Source organism: Trachypithecus francoisi, unplaced genomic scaffold, assembly GCF_009764315.1.
Source record: "Trachypithecus francoisi isolate TF-2019V2 unplaced genomic scaffold, Tfra_2.0 Lachesis_group6, whole genome shotgun sequence".
NCBI classification, from domain to species: Eukaryota; Metazoa; Chordata; class Mammalia; order Primates; family Cercopithecidae; genus Trachypithecus; species Trachypithecus francoisi.
In genome coordinates this window covers 89,954,009-89,971,853 of record NW_022681471.1, presented here as the reverse complement: position 1 = coordinate 89,971,853, position 17,845 = coordinate 89,954,009, and the positions used below count along the sequence as shown (strand labels likewise).

The following is a 17,845-nucleotide window of genomic DNA, read 5'->3' as shown; positions in this document are numbered from 1 at the left end:
AAGAAATGGATAATTTCCTGGACACTTACACTCTCCAAGACTGAACCAGGAAGAAGTTGAATCCCTGAATAGACCAATAGCAGGCTCTGAAATTGAGGCAACAATTAATAGCCTACCCACCAAAAAAAGTCCAGGACCAGATGGATTCACAGCTGAATTCTACCAGAGGTACAAGGAGGAGCTGGTACCATTCCTTCTGAAACTATTCCAATCAATAGAAAAAGAGGGAATCCTCCCTAACTCATTTTATGAGGCCAACATCATCCTGATACCAAAGCCTGGCAGAGACACCAAAAAAAGAGAATTTTAGACCAATATCCCTGATGAACATCGATGCAAAAATCCTCAATAAAATACTGGCAAACCGGATTCAGCAGCACATCAAAAAGCTTATCCACCATGATCAAGTGGGCTTCATCCCTGGGATGCAAGGCTGGTTCAACATTCGCAAATCAATAAACGTAATCCAGCATATAAACAGAACCAAAGACAAGAACCACATGATTATCTCAATAGATGCAGAAAAGGCTTTTGACAAAATTCAACAGCCCTTTATGCTAAAAACGCTTAAAAAATTCGGTATTGATGGTACCTCAAAATAATAAGAGCTATTTACGACAAACCCACAGCTAATATCATACTGAATGGGCAAAAACTGGAAAAATTCCCTTTGAAAACTGGCACAAGACAGGGATGCCCTCTCTCACCATTCCTATTAAACATAGTGTTGGAAGTTCTGGCTAGGGCAATCAGGCAAGAGAAAGAAATCAAGGGTATCCAGTTAGGAAAAGAAGAAGTCAAATTGTCCCTGTTTGCAGATGACATGATTGTATATTTAGAAAACCCCATCGTCTCAGCCCAAATTCTCCTTAAGCTGATAAGCAACTCAGCAAAGTCTCAGGATACAAAATTAATGTGCAAAAATCACAAGCATTCTTATACACCAGTAACAGACAAGCAGAGAGCCAAATCAGGAATCAACTTCCATTCACAATTGCTTCAAAGAGAATCAAATACCTAGGAATCCAGCTTACAAGGGATGGAAAGGACCTCTTCAAGGAGAACTACAAACCACTGCTCAGTGAAATCAAAGAGGACACAAACAAATGGAAGAACATACCATGCTCATGGATAGAAGAATCAATATCGTGAAAATGGCCATACTGCCCAAGGTGATTTATAGATTCAATGCCATCCCCATCAAGCTACCAATGACTTTCTTCACAGAATTGGAAAAAACTGCTTTAAAGTTCATATGGAACCAAAAAAGAGCCCGCATTGCCAAGACAATCCTAGGTCAAAAGGACAAAGCTGGAGGCGTCACGCTACCTGACTTCAAACTATACTACAAGGCTACAGTAACCAAAACAGCATGGTACTGGTACCACACAGAGATATAGACCAATGGAACAGAACAGAGTCCTCAGAAATAATACCACACATCTACAGCCATCTGATCTTTGACAAACCTGAGAGAAACAAGAAATGGGGAAAGGATTCCCTATTTAATAAATGGTGCTGGGAAAATTGGCTAGCCATAAGTAGAAAGCTGAAACTGGATCCTTTCCTTACCCCTTATACGAAAATTAATTCAAGATGGATCAGAGACTTAAATGTTAGACCTAATACCATAAAAACCCTAGAAGAAAATCTAGGTAGTACCATTCAGGACATAGGCATGGGCAAGGACTTCATGTCTAAAACACCAAAAGCAACGGCAGCAAAAGCCAAAATTGACAAATGGGATCTAATTAAACTAAAGAGCTTTTGCACAGCCAAAGAAACTACCATCAGAGTGAACAGGCAACCTACAGAATGGAGAAAATTTTTGCAACCTACTCATCTGACAAAGGGCTAATATCCAGAATCTACAAGAACTCAAACAAATATACAAGAAAAAAACAAACAACCCCATCAAAAAGTGGGGAAAGGATATGAACAGACATTTCTCAAAAGAAGACATCCATACAGCCAACAGACACATGAAAAAATGCTCGTCATCACTCGCCATCAGAGAAATGCAAATCAAAACCACAATGAGATACCATCTCACACCAGTTAGAATGGCAATCATTAAGAAGTCAGGAAACAACAGGTGTTGGAGAGGATGTGGAGAAATAGGAACACGTTTACACTGTTGGTGGGATTGTAAACTAGTTCAACCATTATGGAAAACAGTATGGCGATTCCTCAAGGATCTAGAACTAGATGTACCATATGACCCAGCCATCCCACTACTGGGTATATACCCAAGGATTATAAATTACTCTACTACAAAGACACATGCACACGTATGTTTATTGCGGCACTATTCACAATAGCAAAGACTTGGAATCAACCCAAATGTCCATCTGTGACAGACTGGATTAAGAAAATGTGGCATATACACCATGGAATACTATGCAGCCATCAAAAAGGATGAGTTTGCGTCCTTTGTAGGGACATGGATGCAGCTGGAAACCATCATTCTTAGCAAACTATCACAAGAAGAGAAAACCAAACACCGCATGTTCTCACTCATAGGTGGGAACTGACACTGAGATCACTTGGACTCGGGAAGGGGACATCACCCACTGGGGCCTATCAGGGGGAGGGCGGAGGAGGGAGGGATTGCATTGGGGTGTTATACATGATATAAACGTTATGCACATGTACCCTAGAACTTAAAGTATAATAAAAAAAAAAAAAATACATTTTATGCTGCCTGCCCAGTGCTACCTTGTCTGTCTCTAATCTTCTATAGTGTTTCTCCTAATAAAGGTTTGCAGTCCTATCTGTCTGAGCATCTGCTTCCTTAGGACCAGATGACCCTCCAATATACCAGGTGTGATTCCTCATACACTGTTCAAACCCAGGCAGATATTGCAATGCTGGCTGCAGAAGCAGGGTTGCCCTTTGGGTAGTGTTGACTAGGAGGGCCCCAAGGGGGCCTTCTGGGGTTGGGGAACATCCTGTATCAAGCCATGAGTGGAGATTGTGCTCATTCATTTTTGAAATGGTCATTGGGCACCTGGTGGCTGCCAGTCACAGGGGTTCCTTGTGATAAGATAGACAGGAATGTATCCCCATGAGGTGGCTGATTTATCTCAATAAGGAATAGAAGAGGGACCAGCAGTGGCTGTGCAGCCAGTGATGAGACCCTGCAGAAGCTCAGGGTTTGTCAGAGGCCTATCCCCACTGAACCAGCTGCCCCTAGTAGTACCAAATGCAGGTGGGTCTGACAGAAGCTGAGCTGGGAGCAGATATTTCTCAATAAGTTTTGTGTCCCCCTACCATCTTTCTGTAATTTTTAAACTGTGGGATGTGCAGAGGTTGATGATGAGAGGCTCCCTCTGAACAGGACTGGAGAGGAGCACAGAGCATGGGGGGTGACATTTGTAAGAGAAAGGGACACACAGAGAAAGAATGAGAGTGGGAGAAGAGAAAGGGGGTAGGGGAAAGGACAGAGAGAAAGAAGGAGAAAGAGAGAGAGAAAGGAGGGGAAATGGAGGGAGCACAGAAAGAGAGAACTGAGAACAAAGGCCCAGGTGAGGGGATAGGTTGTATCACTATTATTGTTCAGTTCAAAGAATTTTTTAATTTCCATCTTGATTTCATTGTTGACCCAATGATCATTCAGGAGCAGGTTATTTAATTTCCATGTATTTCTATGGTTTTGAGGGTTCCTTTTGTAGTTGATTTCTAATTTTATTCCACTGTGGTCTGAGAGAGTATTTTATATAATTTCGATTTTCTTAAATTTACTGAGACTTGTTTTATGGCCTATTGTATTGGCGGAACCCACCCCCAATATTTCAACGTAGGTTCTTTCTATTTTCCATAAGCGTCAGCCAGTTGAGAAATAAAGAGAAAGAGTACAAACAGAGGAATTTTACAGTTGGGCCTCCAGGGGTTACACCACATATCAGTAGGACTGTGATGCCCACCTGAGCCTTAAAGCCAGCAAGTTTTATTGAGGATTTCAAAAGGGGAGGGGGTGCAAGAACAGGGAGTAGGTCACAAAAATCACATGCTTCAAAGGGCAAAAAGGAGAACAAAGATCACATGCTTCTGAGGAAACAGGACAAGGGCAAAACCAGAAACTCCTGATAAGGGCCCAATAAAGATCAGAAGGCAAAGGGCAAAAGCAGAATTACTGACAAGGGTCTATGTTCAGTGGTGCACGTATTGTCTTGATAAACATCTTAAACAACAGAAAACAGGGTTTGAGAGCAGAGAACTGGTCTGACCTCAAATTTACCAGGGTGGAGTTTCCCAATCCTAGTAAGCCTGAGGGTACTGCAGGAGACCAGGGTGTATTTCAGTCTTTATCTCAACCGCATAACACAGACACCCCCAGAGTGGCCGTTTATAGAGCTCCCCCCAGGAACGCATTCCTTCCCCAGGGTGTTAATTATTAATATTCCTTGCTAGGAAAAAGAATTTAGCGATGTCTTCCCTACTTACGCATCTGTTTATAGGCTGTCTGCAAGAAGAAAAATATGGCTCTATTTTGCCTGACCCCACAGGCAGTCAGACGTTATGGCTGTCTTCCCTTCTTCCCTAAAATCGCTGTTATTCTGTTCTTTTTCAAGTTGCACTGGTTTCATATTGTTCAAGCACACGTTTTACAATCAATTTGTATGGTTAATACAATTATCATAGTGGCCCTGAGGTGATGTACATCCTCAGTTTACGAAGATAACAGGATTAAGAGATTAAAATAAGACAGGCATAAGAAATTATGAAAGTATTATTGGGAACTAGTAAATGTCCATGAAATCTTCACAATTTATGTTCCTCTGCCGCAGCTCCAACTGGTCCCTCCATTCAGGGTCCCTGACTTCCTGCAACACTATTGTATGGTCTATCTTGGAGAATGTTCCATGTTCTGATGAACAGAATGTATATTCTGCAGCTGTTGGGTAGAATGTTCTGTAAATATCTGTTAAGTCCATTTGTTGTAGGGTATAGTTTAGGTCCTCTTTTACATTATTGGTGGGAGTGTAAGTTAGTTCAACCATTGTGGAAGACAGTGTGACAATTCCTCAAAGACCTAGAGACAGAAATACCATTTGATCCAGCAATCCCATTTCTGGGTATATACCCAAAGGAATTTAAATCATTCTATTATAAAGATACATGCATATGTATGTTCATTGCAGCACTATTCACAATGGCAAAGACATGGAATCAACCTAAGCACCCATCAATGACAGACTGGATAAAGAAAATGTGGTATATATACACCATGTAGCCATTAAAAGGAATGAGATCATGTCCTTTGCAGGGACATGGATGGAGTTGGAAGACATTATCCTCAACAAACAAATGAAAGAACAGAAAACCAAACACCACATATTCTCACTTATAAGTGGGAGCTGAGTGATGAGAAAACATGGACACATCGGGGGGAACAACACACAGTTGAGGCTGTCGGAGGAAGGCGTGGCAGGCGGGAGAGCATCAGGAAGAATAGCTAATGGATGCTGGGTTTAATACGTAGGTGAAGGGATGATCCGTGCAGCAAATCACCATGGCACAAGTTTACCTATGTAACGAACCTGCACATCCTGCACATGTACCTCTGAACTTAAAAGTTGAAGAAAAAAAAAGTCACACTTAAACACATAAACATGTATTATATATATTTAATAAATATGAAATATTAAACAATGTATAATATACTTAATAGGCAAAATATTAAACAATATATATTTATAAATATAAAATTATATATACACATATATATGTATATATATACTTAAATTATCTCTTCTGAAGGTTAAAAGAGGCCAAAGTAAGTAGGGCTTAAAAGCAAGGGCTTCTACTGATGGTTTTGGAACCTTATAAATATACTAAAAGCCACTCAGGTATATATTTAAAATGGTGAATTTTACAGTATATGAATAATATCTCACTTAAAACATTTTAAAGCAAGTAGCTGTGTGACCTTGGCAACTTGTTTAGCTTTTCTACCTTGACTGATTCATTGCACATTCAGCTTATTGTCTTACCACGAGAGAGAAGGCAGGATGAACATTGGGTGACCATGAGGTGTATTGGCTCTAAAGGCCTTGGAAGGTCTGGATGGTCCCCACCTCTCCAGTGACTCCTGCATCCCAGCCCCCTGACCCTCTGTAGTCTGTGCATGAACCCTTGGAGGTTTCTCTGGTGCAACCTGATCTCTTCCACCCAAGATGCCACCTCCCCCACCTGGTGAACTCTTATTTGTCCTTCAGCTCTCAGAACAGGAATTTCCTAGGGAAGGTTTTCTTAATTCCCTAAAAGAAGTTAGCTTATTTGTAATATACCTTCACTGAGTTCTGGTCTTCACTTCAGAGCAATTATTTCTGGTTTTGGCTATACTTCTACTGCACAATTCTTTGATTAAATCTGCTCTGCTACTCTGCAGCCCCGTGAAGGTTGTTGTGGCTTGGCTTATCACAATGTCCCCATGCTTAGGAGAGTGTGGGCTTTCCATAAGTGTTCATGGAATGGTGAGTGAATGAATGAATCAGAAATCAGGCACAGAGAAAGACAGAGGGCCCTCTTATGACTCCTTCAGTTGTTCTATAGCACAGTTGTATTAGAATCTAGGTCATGTGACTTCTAGTCAACCTATCACTAGATTCACATTTTGTCTGATATTTTAAAACAAAATGTTTTAAATATCACTCCTAGCCATTACTTTTCTGACCCTATGTACAATGCCCCTGTCTTTCTAAGACTCACACCACTTACCTTTACTACCCTCTACTACTCCTGGTTGCTATAATTTCCCAATCTCCCAGTCATTCCTTATTCATTAAAACCTTCATCATGAGGTTCACGATCTTTCTTTTACTCCATGTGCCACTATCATCCTGAGTGCCTCCTACACGTATATGAATGACCAGTCCTACCCTCTGGTCTCTTCATTTATTGACCCTGATCTCTAGGGAGTGTCATGACACTTAATCCACCTGTGGTTATACCCTTGTGTTGGCATCACCTGCAAATGTTCTACCTCTGAAATCTTAAGTCTATGTATTTCACTTTTTGACCACTATTGCTATGGACTAAATTGTATCTCTCCCAAATGCGTGTGCTAAAGCCCTTCTCCTCACTGTGATGGTATTTTGAGATGGGGCTTTTGGGAGGTAATTGGCTTTAGATGAGGTCATGAGAGTGATGCCCTCATGATGGGATTCCTTCCCTCATAAGAAGAGACACTGGACGTGGGGGCTCATGCCTGTCCTAAATACTCTGGGAGGCTGAGGCAGGAGGATCACTTGAGGCCAGGAGTTTGAGACCAGCCTGGGCAACATAGTAACACCCTGTCTCTACTAAAAAATATAAATAATTAGCCAAGTGTGATGGTGTGTACCTGTAGTCCCAGCTGTTTGGGAGGCTGAGGTTGGAGAATCACTTGAGCCCAGGAGTTTGAAGCTGTAGGGAGCTATGACTGCATTACTGCACTCCAGTTTAGGCAATAGGGCAAGACCCTAACTCTTAAGAAGAAAGTAACAACAACAAAACAGAGAAAGAGACTTTTGCTCTCTCTCTTCCTTTCTCTCTCTCTCTCCTGTCTCTCTCTCTCTCTCTCTCTGTGTGTGTGTGTGTGTCATGTGAGAATACCACCAGAAGTTGGTAGTCTGCAACGCAGAAGAGGGCCCTCCCCAGAACCTGACCATGTTGGCACTCTGATCTTGGACATCCAGCATCTACAACTGTGAGTGAAATAAATTTTGGTTGTTTAAGCCACCCAATCTATGATGTTTTGTTACAGCAGCCTAAGCAGCCTAAAACAACTACTTTCAGCCATTCCAGCTCCATTGACATCCCCAGTGCTTTGCCTTCACAAAACTTATCTGCCTTTATTGATTTCTTTTCCTTCCCCAGTCAGCTTAGTTTCTTAGTCTTTCATCTTAACTATTTTCTTTCCATATCACTAGATCCCTTGCCCATTGCCCTTTTATTGGATCTTCTTGGTACAACTTTAATCCTGCTTCAATCCAACTGTTCACTTTCACAATGCTTATATATCTGTGTTTTAGAGTGATATTGGAGAAAATCACGCAACTACATAGATTAGTGACTTTGAAGATTAATGCTCAGCAACCTCAAATGTGCTCTTATAATTACCCATTTCTCCTTTATTTTCACAATCTGCTCTTTCTTCTGTATTCAGCAATGATCATTTTAAACATCCTCCACTCAGAATTCTATCACATCATTTTCTCATTCTCATCAGGTGACATTGCCTCATACTTCACAGAGTAAACAGGAATTGTCAGGTGGAAACTAGCTCAACTACCTGCTGTGAAAACTGTAAGTTTATAAGTTATCTGTACTTGTAATTCTTTGTCTTGCAATGAAAGGCGGGGAGGGGTCCTTTTATATTAAAACAATTCCTTTTCCCGTGCTTCAGATCCAGTTCTGCATTTCTAGTGTGTGCTAGTGCTCTGAGAATGTGCGTACATAGTGAATGGACAAGTTTGATTTCTGGCTGAATGGTGAATCAGCATCAACCTACAGTTGCTGTCTTGCCATAGCCTTCATAGATGTTCAATTTAGTGATGTGTTTCCAGTCCTCAGTCACCCCAGGGCTGATGGATCCTCCTACAGCCACACAAAGCTTCAGACTCTTAAATCTGTAGCTGCAGAGGCATCAAAAGTTGTTCTTAGCCTTAGTGAATATTTCTACCAATAGCAGGTCTGTTGTGAGAAAGAAACTTGCAAAAATGATACAGATATTGCCAAATATATAGGAGGTACTCATTAAGTGGTAGTTTACGTTCTTATTACTAGTCTTTTAGTTATCTATTCAGACACCCCAGTTACATCAATCTCTATGAAGACTCATTTACGCTTCTGGATAAGTAGTATTAATGTTAAAAGTAAATCAATAAGTATTAACTGATGGCAGGAAGCCAGCCTTCAGTAGAAACCCTTCTGAGTTCTATTACCACCCCAAAAGCCTTACCTGTGTATAAAGAATGTGTCAGCAATGGTAAGGTAAAGAAAGAACTAATTTTCTGAAGTCTGGGGATGGAGAGACAGCCACCAATTTTACAAACTGAGCTGAAAGTCTCTGGATATTATGAGAAGTTTCCATAGGGCCCCAGACATAGAATAGTACTGAACACTTTTGATGAACCCACAATTCATTTTATGTGTATTTTATTTTGGTAATGGTGGAAGGTTCCAGTGTGGGAAGATGATTAGAGCAAAACTCTTCATGGTCTCAGATAGAGATAGAATGACTATGTATTTTGAACACAATAGTGTCAATTAATTGTTATGTGGTAGCTCATCTGTATTAGATAATACCTGCCCACCCAGTTAGGTCTTGAGACTAAGAAAGATCAGAACTGGAGAACTGTTTCTGAATTAATTCCAAAGGCACCATCTTATCATTGCCTTTTTATTGTTAATTTTAGGGTACAAGTGAGAGTTGACTATTTGTAAAATTTTAAGTCCTTTTCTTTCAAGAGTATAAGAAATAATCAGTCTGGGCACAGTGGTTCATGCCTGTAATCCCAGCATTTTGGGAAGCAGAGGTAGGAGACTTGCTTGAGCCCAGGAGTTCAAGACCAGGCAACATAGTGAGACCAGGTCTCTAGAAAAAATGGAAAAAAAAAAAAAATCCAGGTGTGGTGGCATGCACCTGTAGTCTTAGTTATTTGGGAGGCTGAGATGGGAGGATCCCTTGAGCACCTTAGCAGCCCAGGCAACACAGCAAGTCCCTGTCTCAAAAAAAAAAAAGAAAGAAAAGAAAGAAAAGAAAGAATCTGAACATTTTATATGGGATGGCATGTTGATGAATAAAGATATACTGTATTTTAACTTTTTTAAATTGCTCCGTAAAATGCCAATGAACTAGACATTTGTTTATGTCATCGTAATTTAATATGTTGCTATTGTTTGCTAGCACAAATGCTCCCTTTATAGAGTATATGTCCTTGCTCACACAGCTAAAGTAAAATTTAGAGTTAAATTATTATTTAGCAAACTCTAAGGCATGACACAATGCTTTGGAACCTGTGATTTCTCATTAATCTTTAGTGATGATTAATCTGGGCACAGACTCCACAAAACATTGGCAATTCCAGTTCTCAGTGGGTACACTAGAGAATTCTAGGGTATGTGCAAAGATTCTTATTTCAGCAGCTTGGAAAAGATTCAAGTATCTTTGATAGGTACTTGGGGCTCATTAACATATAAATCATACTAAGGAATACTATGCAATGATTAAAATAGATTGCATATATTATCATAAATAGAGCTCTAAGGAACAGTGTGGAGTGAAAATGCAGGTTTTACTATGATATATATAGTATGATACCATCTATATAATCTGCTCCCAATATTTCAGTATATTGCAATGAAGATAGGTAGATAAATATAGATATAAATTTATTTTTAAAACATCTAAAAGGATTTACATCCAATAAGGAAGGTGGTCTTCATTTTTAATATTTACCTTATTTACAGGTAATGCATTTGTCTTTAATGTTTATCTTTTTAAAGGGAGGTATAATTCACAAATTGATTAAGCAAACTCAACCTTATGATTATAATTTAGTTTTATATTCTGGACTCCTGTGGAGCCAGAAGATATGGCCTTGAATAGTCACAAGATAATAAAAAAAATATCCCACACTCTAACAAAGTTATTGTCATAAATGGCAACAAGATAGGTGTGTTAATGAAAGATAGGATTGGATCTACTTCAACAAATTGAGGGTTTCTAATCTTATTTATGATACCATGAGTGTAAATGGACTCTCTCCTGAAAGATCCTCTCTTACCTGGCGAAACACTTGTGCTGAAGCAGTTCCTGGTATATCAGTGGATTTGCAGATAGAGTGGTGGTGGAAGACCTGAACAGAGCCTGGGACCACAAGGAAGAAAAAACCAAATCTATACGTTAAGTGGGAAAGACAGTGAGACCGTGGTGGGGAAGGTTCAGGGAAGATGGCCACTAACTTTGAGACTCAGCTAGGGCATACCCTTTGTCTTGGAAATTTAGTGATTCTTCACCCTCCAGACCTTGGGAGAGAATTTAGCTTTAGCTGTGTGAACCTAGCAGCTATCATGTTATTCACTGATATCTGAATAGATACACAATGAGGCATTTACTTCTGGATCCTAGAAGACTTGTTTTGATCTTTGTTGCTTTGAATAATAAGCCTGGATACTGTCAGTAAAATTGTGGATTGTGGAGGCACTTAAGAGGTTAGCACAACAGTTTAGAGATTGTGCTGTGGAGTCCAATAGACCATGATTGCTTAATGTCTGATTCCACCTCTGTGATTCCTTGGGCTAGGTACTTATCCTCTATGAGACTCAGTTTACCCAGTTTTTCCCTTACAGGGTTGATGGGGAGATGAAATGAAATAATGCATATGAAGTACTGGTGAGTAGTCAATGAATAGTAACTGATATTAATATTGTCTTCTTCAATATCATTATTGTCTTTTAAAAGTTTCTTTTCAGGCCAGGAACAGTGGCTCACGCCTGTTACCCCAGCACTTTGGGAGGCCAAGGTGGGTGGATGACCTGAGGTCAGGAGTTCGAGACCAGCCTGGCCAACATGGTGAAACTCTGTCTCTAGTAAAAATACGAAAATTAGCTGGGCATGGTGGCGGGCACCTGCAATCCCAGCTACTTGGAGGCTGAGACAGGAGAATCGCTTGAACCCGGGAAGTGGGAGGTTGCAGTGAGCCGAGATGACGCCATTGCACTCCAGCCTGGGCGACAGAGCAAGACTCTGTCTCAAAAAAAAAAAAAAAAAAGTTTCCTTTTGAGTGATACAACTGAAGTAGCCAAGTCCTCCCATTCCAAAGGCCCTAGAGAAGTGAGAGGGCATTGCTCTCAGAAGTAGGGAGAGCATCTTTAAGTCAAGATCACACTCCAGATTTAATTACTGATTTGCCCCATTTGGGGCATGAGCCACTGAGCCATTGCTAATACCTCTTTCTGGCCTTTGCCCCATGTCCCACAACAAGGACCTGGTCTTACATTTAGAACAATCTCAGGACAGAAAATTGGCATGTGACACAGAAACATACGGGCTCCTTGGAGCTGAGCTCCCAAGGCAGTACTTAGAGATAAAGATCCATCAAAGGCATCACTTAGACCACAAAATACTTGTTGGCTGGAGGTCCATCCGCCATCTAAAGAGGAATGGGAAAGCCATTTGGATTTTCTCATGTTAGTACTAGCAACAATAATAATTCTTGCTATTATCAAGCACTAACCTGTGGAGAGAAACAAGGACCAACCAAATGGAAACAAACAAAGGCTATGAGGCCAGGAGGCTAATGGAGTCTCCTTAAATTCTGTGGGTATCACTTAATTGGTATGATACTGCCTTCTAGGATTCATGGCTTTCAGGGGTCTCTGAAGTGTCTCTGAAGTATAATTAATAAAATTAATTAATGATTTGAATAAATGAATGATCCCCTAAACCATTTAATAAATGAGTTAGAATAGTTTCTCCTATTCTAATTCTCTACCTGATATCCACTGGCCATTATAGCTTGTGAGAGTCAAAGCCTTTGAAGTGAGTATGAACATCACATACACCTATTTCCCCTAAGGGACCTTTGGGTAGAGTTTGTTAAGAGAACTTGAGTGTGGAGTCACAACACACAACCATTTATCTTACGCAGAATTGAATGTAAGATCGGGAAACTTAACCACAAACAAGCCAAACTAAAACAAATGCCACCCAATTAATTACTTAATTGAGTATTCAACCAAAGAGATTGAAATGAGTTTCAGCATCCCTTGAATTGCCAAAAGAGGCATTTACTTCTGAACTCCAGAAGCCTTGTTTTGATCATTGTTGCTTTGAGTAATAAGCCTGGATATTGCCAGTAAAATTGTGGCAATTTTACTGATGCTAGAAAGAGGCATTAACATTGGCCCAGTGACTCATGCCCAAAAGTATTCGTGAGCTACTTAAATAATGTTTTTAAAGGGGTAGTGTGATGACATGTGATTTTCATCTTAGAATCTGACTCTAGAACCCCAACCCTCATAAATTGTGACTCTACCTCTGTGTTTATTACTACATATAGTGGTCAACACAATTATTCACCCCGGAGCTGGTAGCACTGAAGAACAAGTAACATCCAACGGTGCGTCTTTGGGGTAATCATCCTGGATCCCTCCTCAGCTGCATGGATTTACTGCTCTTCCTCTTTTTTCCACATACTCTTAGATTTTTTATCTATAGCAATCTGCTTTTGATCCTTTGGTGTACACCCTCCCACCCTGCTTTCAGCCTTGTTCCTTCTCTCAATATTGATGTTTTCTGCAATCTTGAGTAATGAACTCTTTTCTTAGTTTTAGTCTCATGAAACTCTCCCTTTACCACCCCAGAGAAGAGCTTTCAAGCCTGAACAGAGTGTGTGAGGACTATATCTGGAAACCTGGGTGAATTCCATTCCCAAATCACACTGGGAATACTGGGCCAGTTTAGAAGCTCCCATTGTCCCGTTGGTGAAGAATATAGCCATTGGATGTTGACTTTTGGTCCCCATGAAGGTCTGCTTTGGAGGTACAACTCTATAAATTACAAAAGATGCAACAGCAAGGTTCTAAATTTAGGTTCTCTGACCTACAGCCTAGGCTCCTGGTTTGGTAATCTTTGATTTTTTAAAATAACAGCTAGTATCTTGGTATATTGGGGGATGATTTATTAGAGGTGCAGCTGCCATTTTTTCCCTTAATTTTTTTGCATTAATTTCTGTTGGATAAGTAATATATTATGCCTTTATGTTTCAGCCTTATTTTTCTCAGTAAAATACCCTCTATTTACTCAATTGCTCAAGGCAAAACTCTGTAGTAATCCTTATTATCAGTCTTTCTTTATCTATCTACTTATCTACCCAGCTATCTATGCCACATCCTAACCATTGGCAAGCTCTGACAACTTTACCTCTACAACATGTCACAAGTCTGTGTCTCTTCGTTATCTGTACTCAGGGCTGGGACTAAGGTGGAGCAAGTGAAACATTTGTGACAGACATGATATTTAAAGGGATACCAGCAAATTCAGTAGTCAAGATAATAATATTTTATCAAATATTTTCAAAATAATCAAAACTATGTCAAAAATTAATAATAAAATATCCAAATTTAATTTAATTAATTTATTTATTTTTGAGATGGAGTCTTGCTCTGTCATCCAGGCTGGAGTGCAATGGTGTGTTCTCAGCTCACTGTAACCTCCGCCTCCCGAGTTCAAGCAATTCTTCTGCCTCAGCCTCCCAAGTAGCTGCGACTACAGGGGCCTGCCACCACACCCAGCTAATTTTTATAATTTTAGTAGAGACGAGGTTTCACCATGTTGGCCAGGCTGGTCTTGAACTCTGACCTCAAGTGATCCGCCTGCCTTGACCTCCCAAAGTGCTGGGATTACAGGTGTGAGCCACCGTGCCTGGCCACAAAATTTAAAATAAGTACATGACAATGAATGCTCCCAAAGTGGTCAAGTATTCCCCATATGGTTTAGGAATGGGATTCAATCAAGCCAGCTTCAAGGTGTAGTTCTCACACAGCCTGTAATCCAACCAGGCAGTTGCATGACTCACCTTATTTGGTCACCCTAATCTTGTCTCTGCTTCCAATAAAATTGTATTTATAAAAATAGAAGCAGGTGATCTGTCAGCAGAAGTTTGCCAATATGATTTTTTTAATTAAAAAATTAAATTACTGTATTAAAAACATAAAATTTATAAAATTATAAACAGATGATATACATATATAAAATAAATATGTAAAATTATATACAAATTTTTAAACTTCAATTATGAAAATTATTTTATAATTTGATTTTTAAATGTATTTGAAAATTAAAATATTATTTATCTTGATCACTGGATTTTTCAGTGCCCCTTTATATTTTGTGCCTGAGGCGAGTTCCTCATTTGCCTTGCAAATTCCCAGTCCTGTCTCCTCTGCCACCATCATGGTCCACAACAACACGGCTTCTCACTTGGACGACTGCAATAGCCTTCTACCAGCTCCCTTTACTACCTGTCTTGTCTCTCATTGTTCAGACAGCAGTTGAAGGAGTTTTTTAAATGTCACTCAGATCAAGTCATTCCCCTCCACGTTCCACAGACCACTCCTACATGATCTACAAGACCCGCTGTAATCTCACTCTCCCTTGCTATTCAGCCTCCTCTCCTCCCACTCTCTTTTCCACTCACCACACTTCAGGCACCCTGGTATTCTTTCTGTTCCTCAAACAAGTCAAGCTCCTCCCACCTCAGGTCCTCTACCTTAGTATTCTCTCTGATATTATTCCTAGATATTCAAAAGGCTGGCTCTATAGTATTCAAGTCTCAACTTGTCCTCTCCTAAGAAGCCACCAAATCTAAAATAATTCCCCCATCTCCACATAAGATCACTCTATTTAATTTGCCTGTTTTGGTTGGGAGTTTCTTTTGGAAACTGTATTACCTTGATCGTTTATGTGTTTTCTTGTGGTCCATTTTGTTGTCTAGAATATAAAATCCATGAGGGTAGGGGCTTTGTCTGTCTTGTTCACTGTTTTTTTGTTTTTTTTTTGTTTTTTTTACATCTCTGAACACTAAAATATTACTCTCTAAAGATCGCAATTTATAATTATCAAACTTAATACAGTAATAAGTCCCACCTTATACCTGGGGGATATGTTCCAAGACTCCCAGTAAGTGCCTGAAACCACAAATAGTACTGAACCCTAAACACACTATCTTTTTTCCTAAACATGCATACTTATGATAAAGTTTTATTTATAAATTAGGCACAGTAAGAAATTAAAACCAATAATTAATAAAATAGAACAATTACAACAATATACTGTAATAAAAGTTGTGTGCATGTGATCTCTCTCTCTCTCAAAATATCTTATTGTACTGTAGTCAACTATTTTGGACCATGGTTGACCACAGGTAACTGAAACCACAGAAAACAAAACCACAGATAAGGGGAGACTACTGTATTTGGCTAACCTGAGGATAAACATGGCGTCATTTTGTTGTTTTAATATATATTTTCTCATATCCCAGTGCCAGTGAGTTTTTTTTATTATTATTTGTTTAAATTTAAGGGATACAAGTGTAGTTTTGTTACATAATGGTGAAATCTGGGCTTTTAGTGTAACCATCACCAAAATAGTGTACATTGTACCCATTAAGTAATTTCCCATTATTCACCCTCTCAAAACCTCCCACCTTTGCGAGTCTCCAGTGTCTATTATTCTACACTCTATATTTGTGTGTACACATTATTTAGTTCCCACTTATAAGTGAGAACATGCAGTATTTGACTTTGCATTTCTGTTATTTCACTGAAGATAATGGCCTCCAGTTCCATTCAGCTTACTGCAAAAGACATAATTTCATTCCTTTTAGTGGCTGAATGGTATTCCATTATATAATTATATATATTTTTATATATAAGCTTTTTATTATGTTTTGATATGTGTTTATATTTTTATCACCTATTTTTTTTACCATCGCAGAATGAATGCTCAAGTATGAATCAGAAGATGAGACTTTCACTCAGACTGAGAACTTGTAGGCCAGATCAGGGATTCTTCTGTTGGTGGTGTTGGGGAGTTACTCTGTTTTTGTTTTTTTTTTTTCAGGACTAGAAATTACCATTAAGCTTTTCATTACAACCACTCACACCACCTTCTCATACAACATTCTGTCTTCCAAAATCAGACATTCTCTTGATTTAAGTTTCTCTTTTTCGGTGTCCACTTACTGAATCATCTCCTTGAAATCCAACCACCCATCATAGCACTTATCTGACACCAGGAGCTTGGTCTTCAAGGTAGGGCAGTCAAACATGGCAGAGTCCATGAGTGGGAACATAGCCTCACTGGCCACAAAGTATTGGGCTTTAGACATGTGTAATTGATAGCAAATTTCCTTGGCAGTCAGCTGGAGACTCTCAGGCACAAAGATGATTCCTGAAAAAGTCACAAATAAGGCTTCATATATATCTTTTGAGCAGAGAATATTTCCTCAAACATTCTGGAATGTACAGATGAGGTCTCTGGAATACCCCCTCTCTTGGAAGTTTGTCCTCTGTATTGGGGCAGCAACATGATGGTGGCTGGGGAAGAACTGAGGCATGCAGGAGACTGAGCTCATTGAAACAACCCAGTGATCAGTGGCTCTGCTGCTGTTATCCTTTCCCCTGGAGCAGTCTTAAATTTATATGGTTAGGCTTCAGACCACTAGTTACTTGAAATGTAGCCTGATTTTGAAACTATGATGCAAGGGGGTTGTGGAAACTTCCTCTTTGTTGTTTCCTCCTGGCTTGAGAATAGCTTGTGCTATGGATTTCTGGATTCGCACTGGAGACGAAAAACAACAACAAAAACAACTTCCAGCCTTTGGCTGTTTCTGTAGATTCTTTTGCATCAGTCTAACACCTACTGGGGGCCTCCTATGAGACTGGGACATGCTGGGTACATCTGTGTGCCAGAGGCTGTTCTAACAGAGCCTTCTCTTCACTTTTCAAGCTTGAAGAACTAGAATACTTCTAGAGAAACTGATGATGACATTGCTTGTCTTTCAATGCTTATACGCCCTAATATAGACATACTGATTTTGGAAAAGGATCTAGTTAATCAATGCAGGCCTTTCCCACATACCCCACCTTTAACTTCTGCTTCTCAAATGGAAATTCTTGGGCACCATAAAAAAGTCATTGTTCATAGTAGCCCAAATGTGGAAACAATCTAAACAATCTAAAATATCTATTGACTGATGAATTGATAAACATTGCTATTGGCCTCCAGCTCCTTGCCCTGGTAACTTTCCTTAGTTATTCTTGTAAGTCTACATTTTGTAGCTATTGCTAT

The 17,845-nt window shown here is 39.7% G+C and overlaps 1 protein-coding gene across 1 annotated transcript; it reads right to left on the bottom strand.

Annotated features, from left to right (window-relative positions):
* Nucleotides 1-8,488: 8,488 nt before the first annotated feature.
* Nucleotides 8,489-16,940, bottom strand: LOC117077786 (acyl-coenzyme A synthetase ACSM6, mitochondrial-like). Its single transcript, XM_033201403.1, is given in 6 exon segments — nucleotides 8,489-8,621; nucleotides 10,776-10,858; nucleotides 11,989-12,106; nucleotides 12,108-12,145; nucleotides 13,398-13,542; nucleotides 16,738-16,940. Coding segments are annotated over 6 exon segments (663 nt in total). The 5' UTR covers nucleotides 16,884-16,940.
* Between the last annotated feature and the right edge of the window lie 905 nt (nucleotides 16,941-17,845).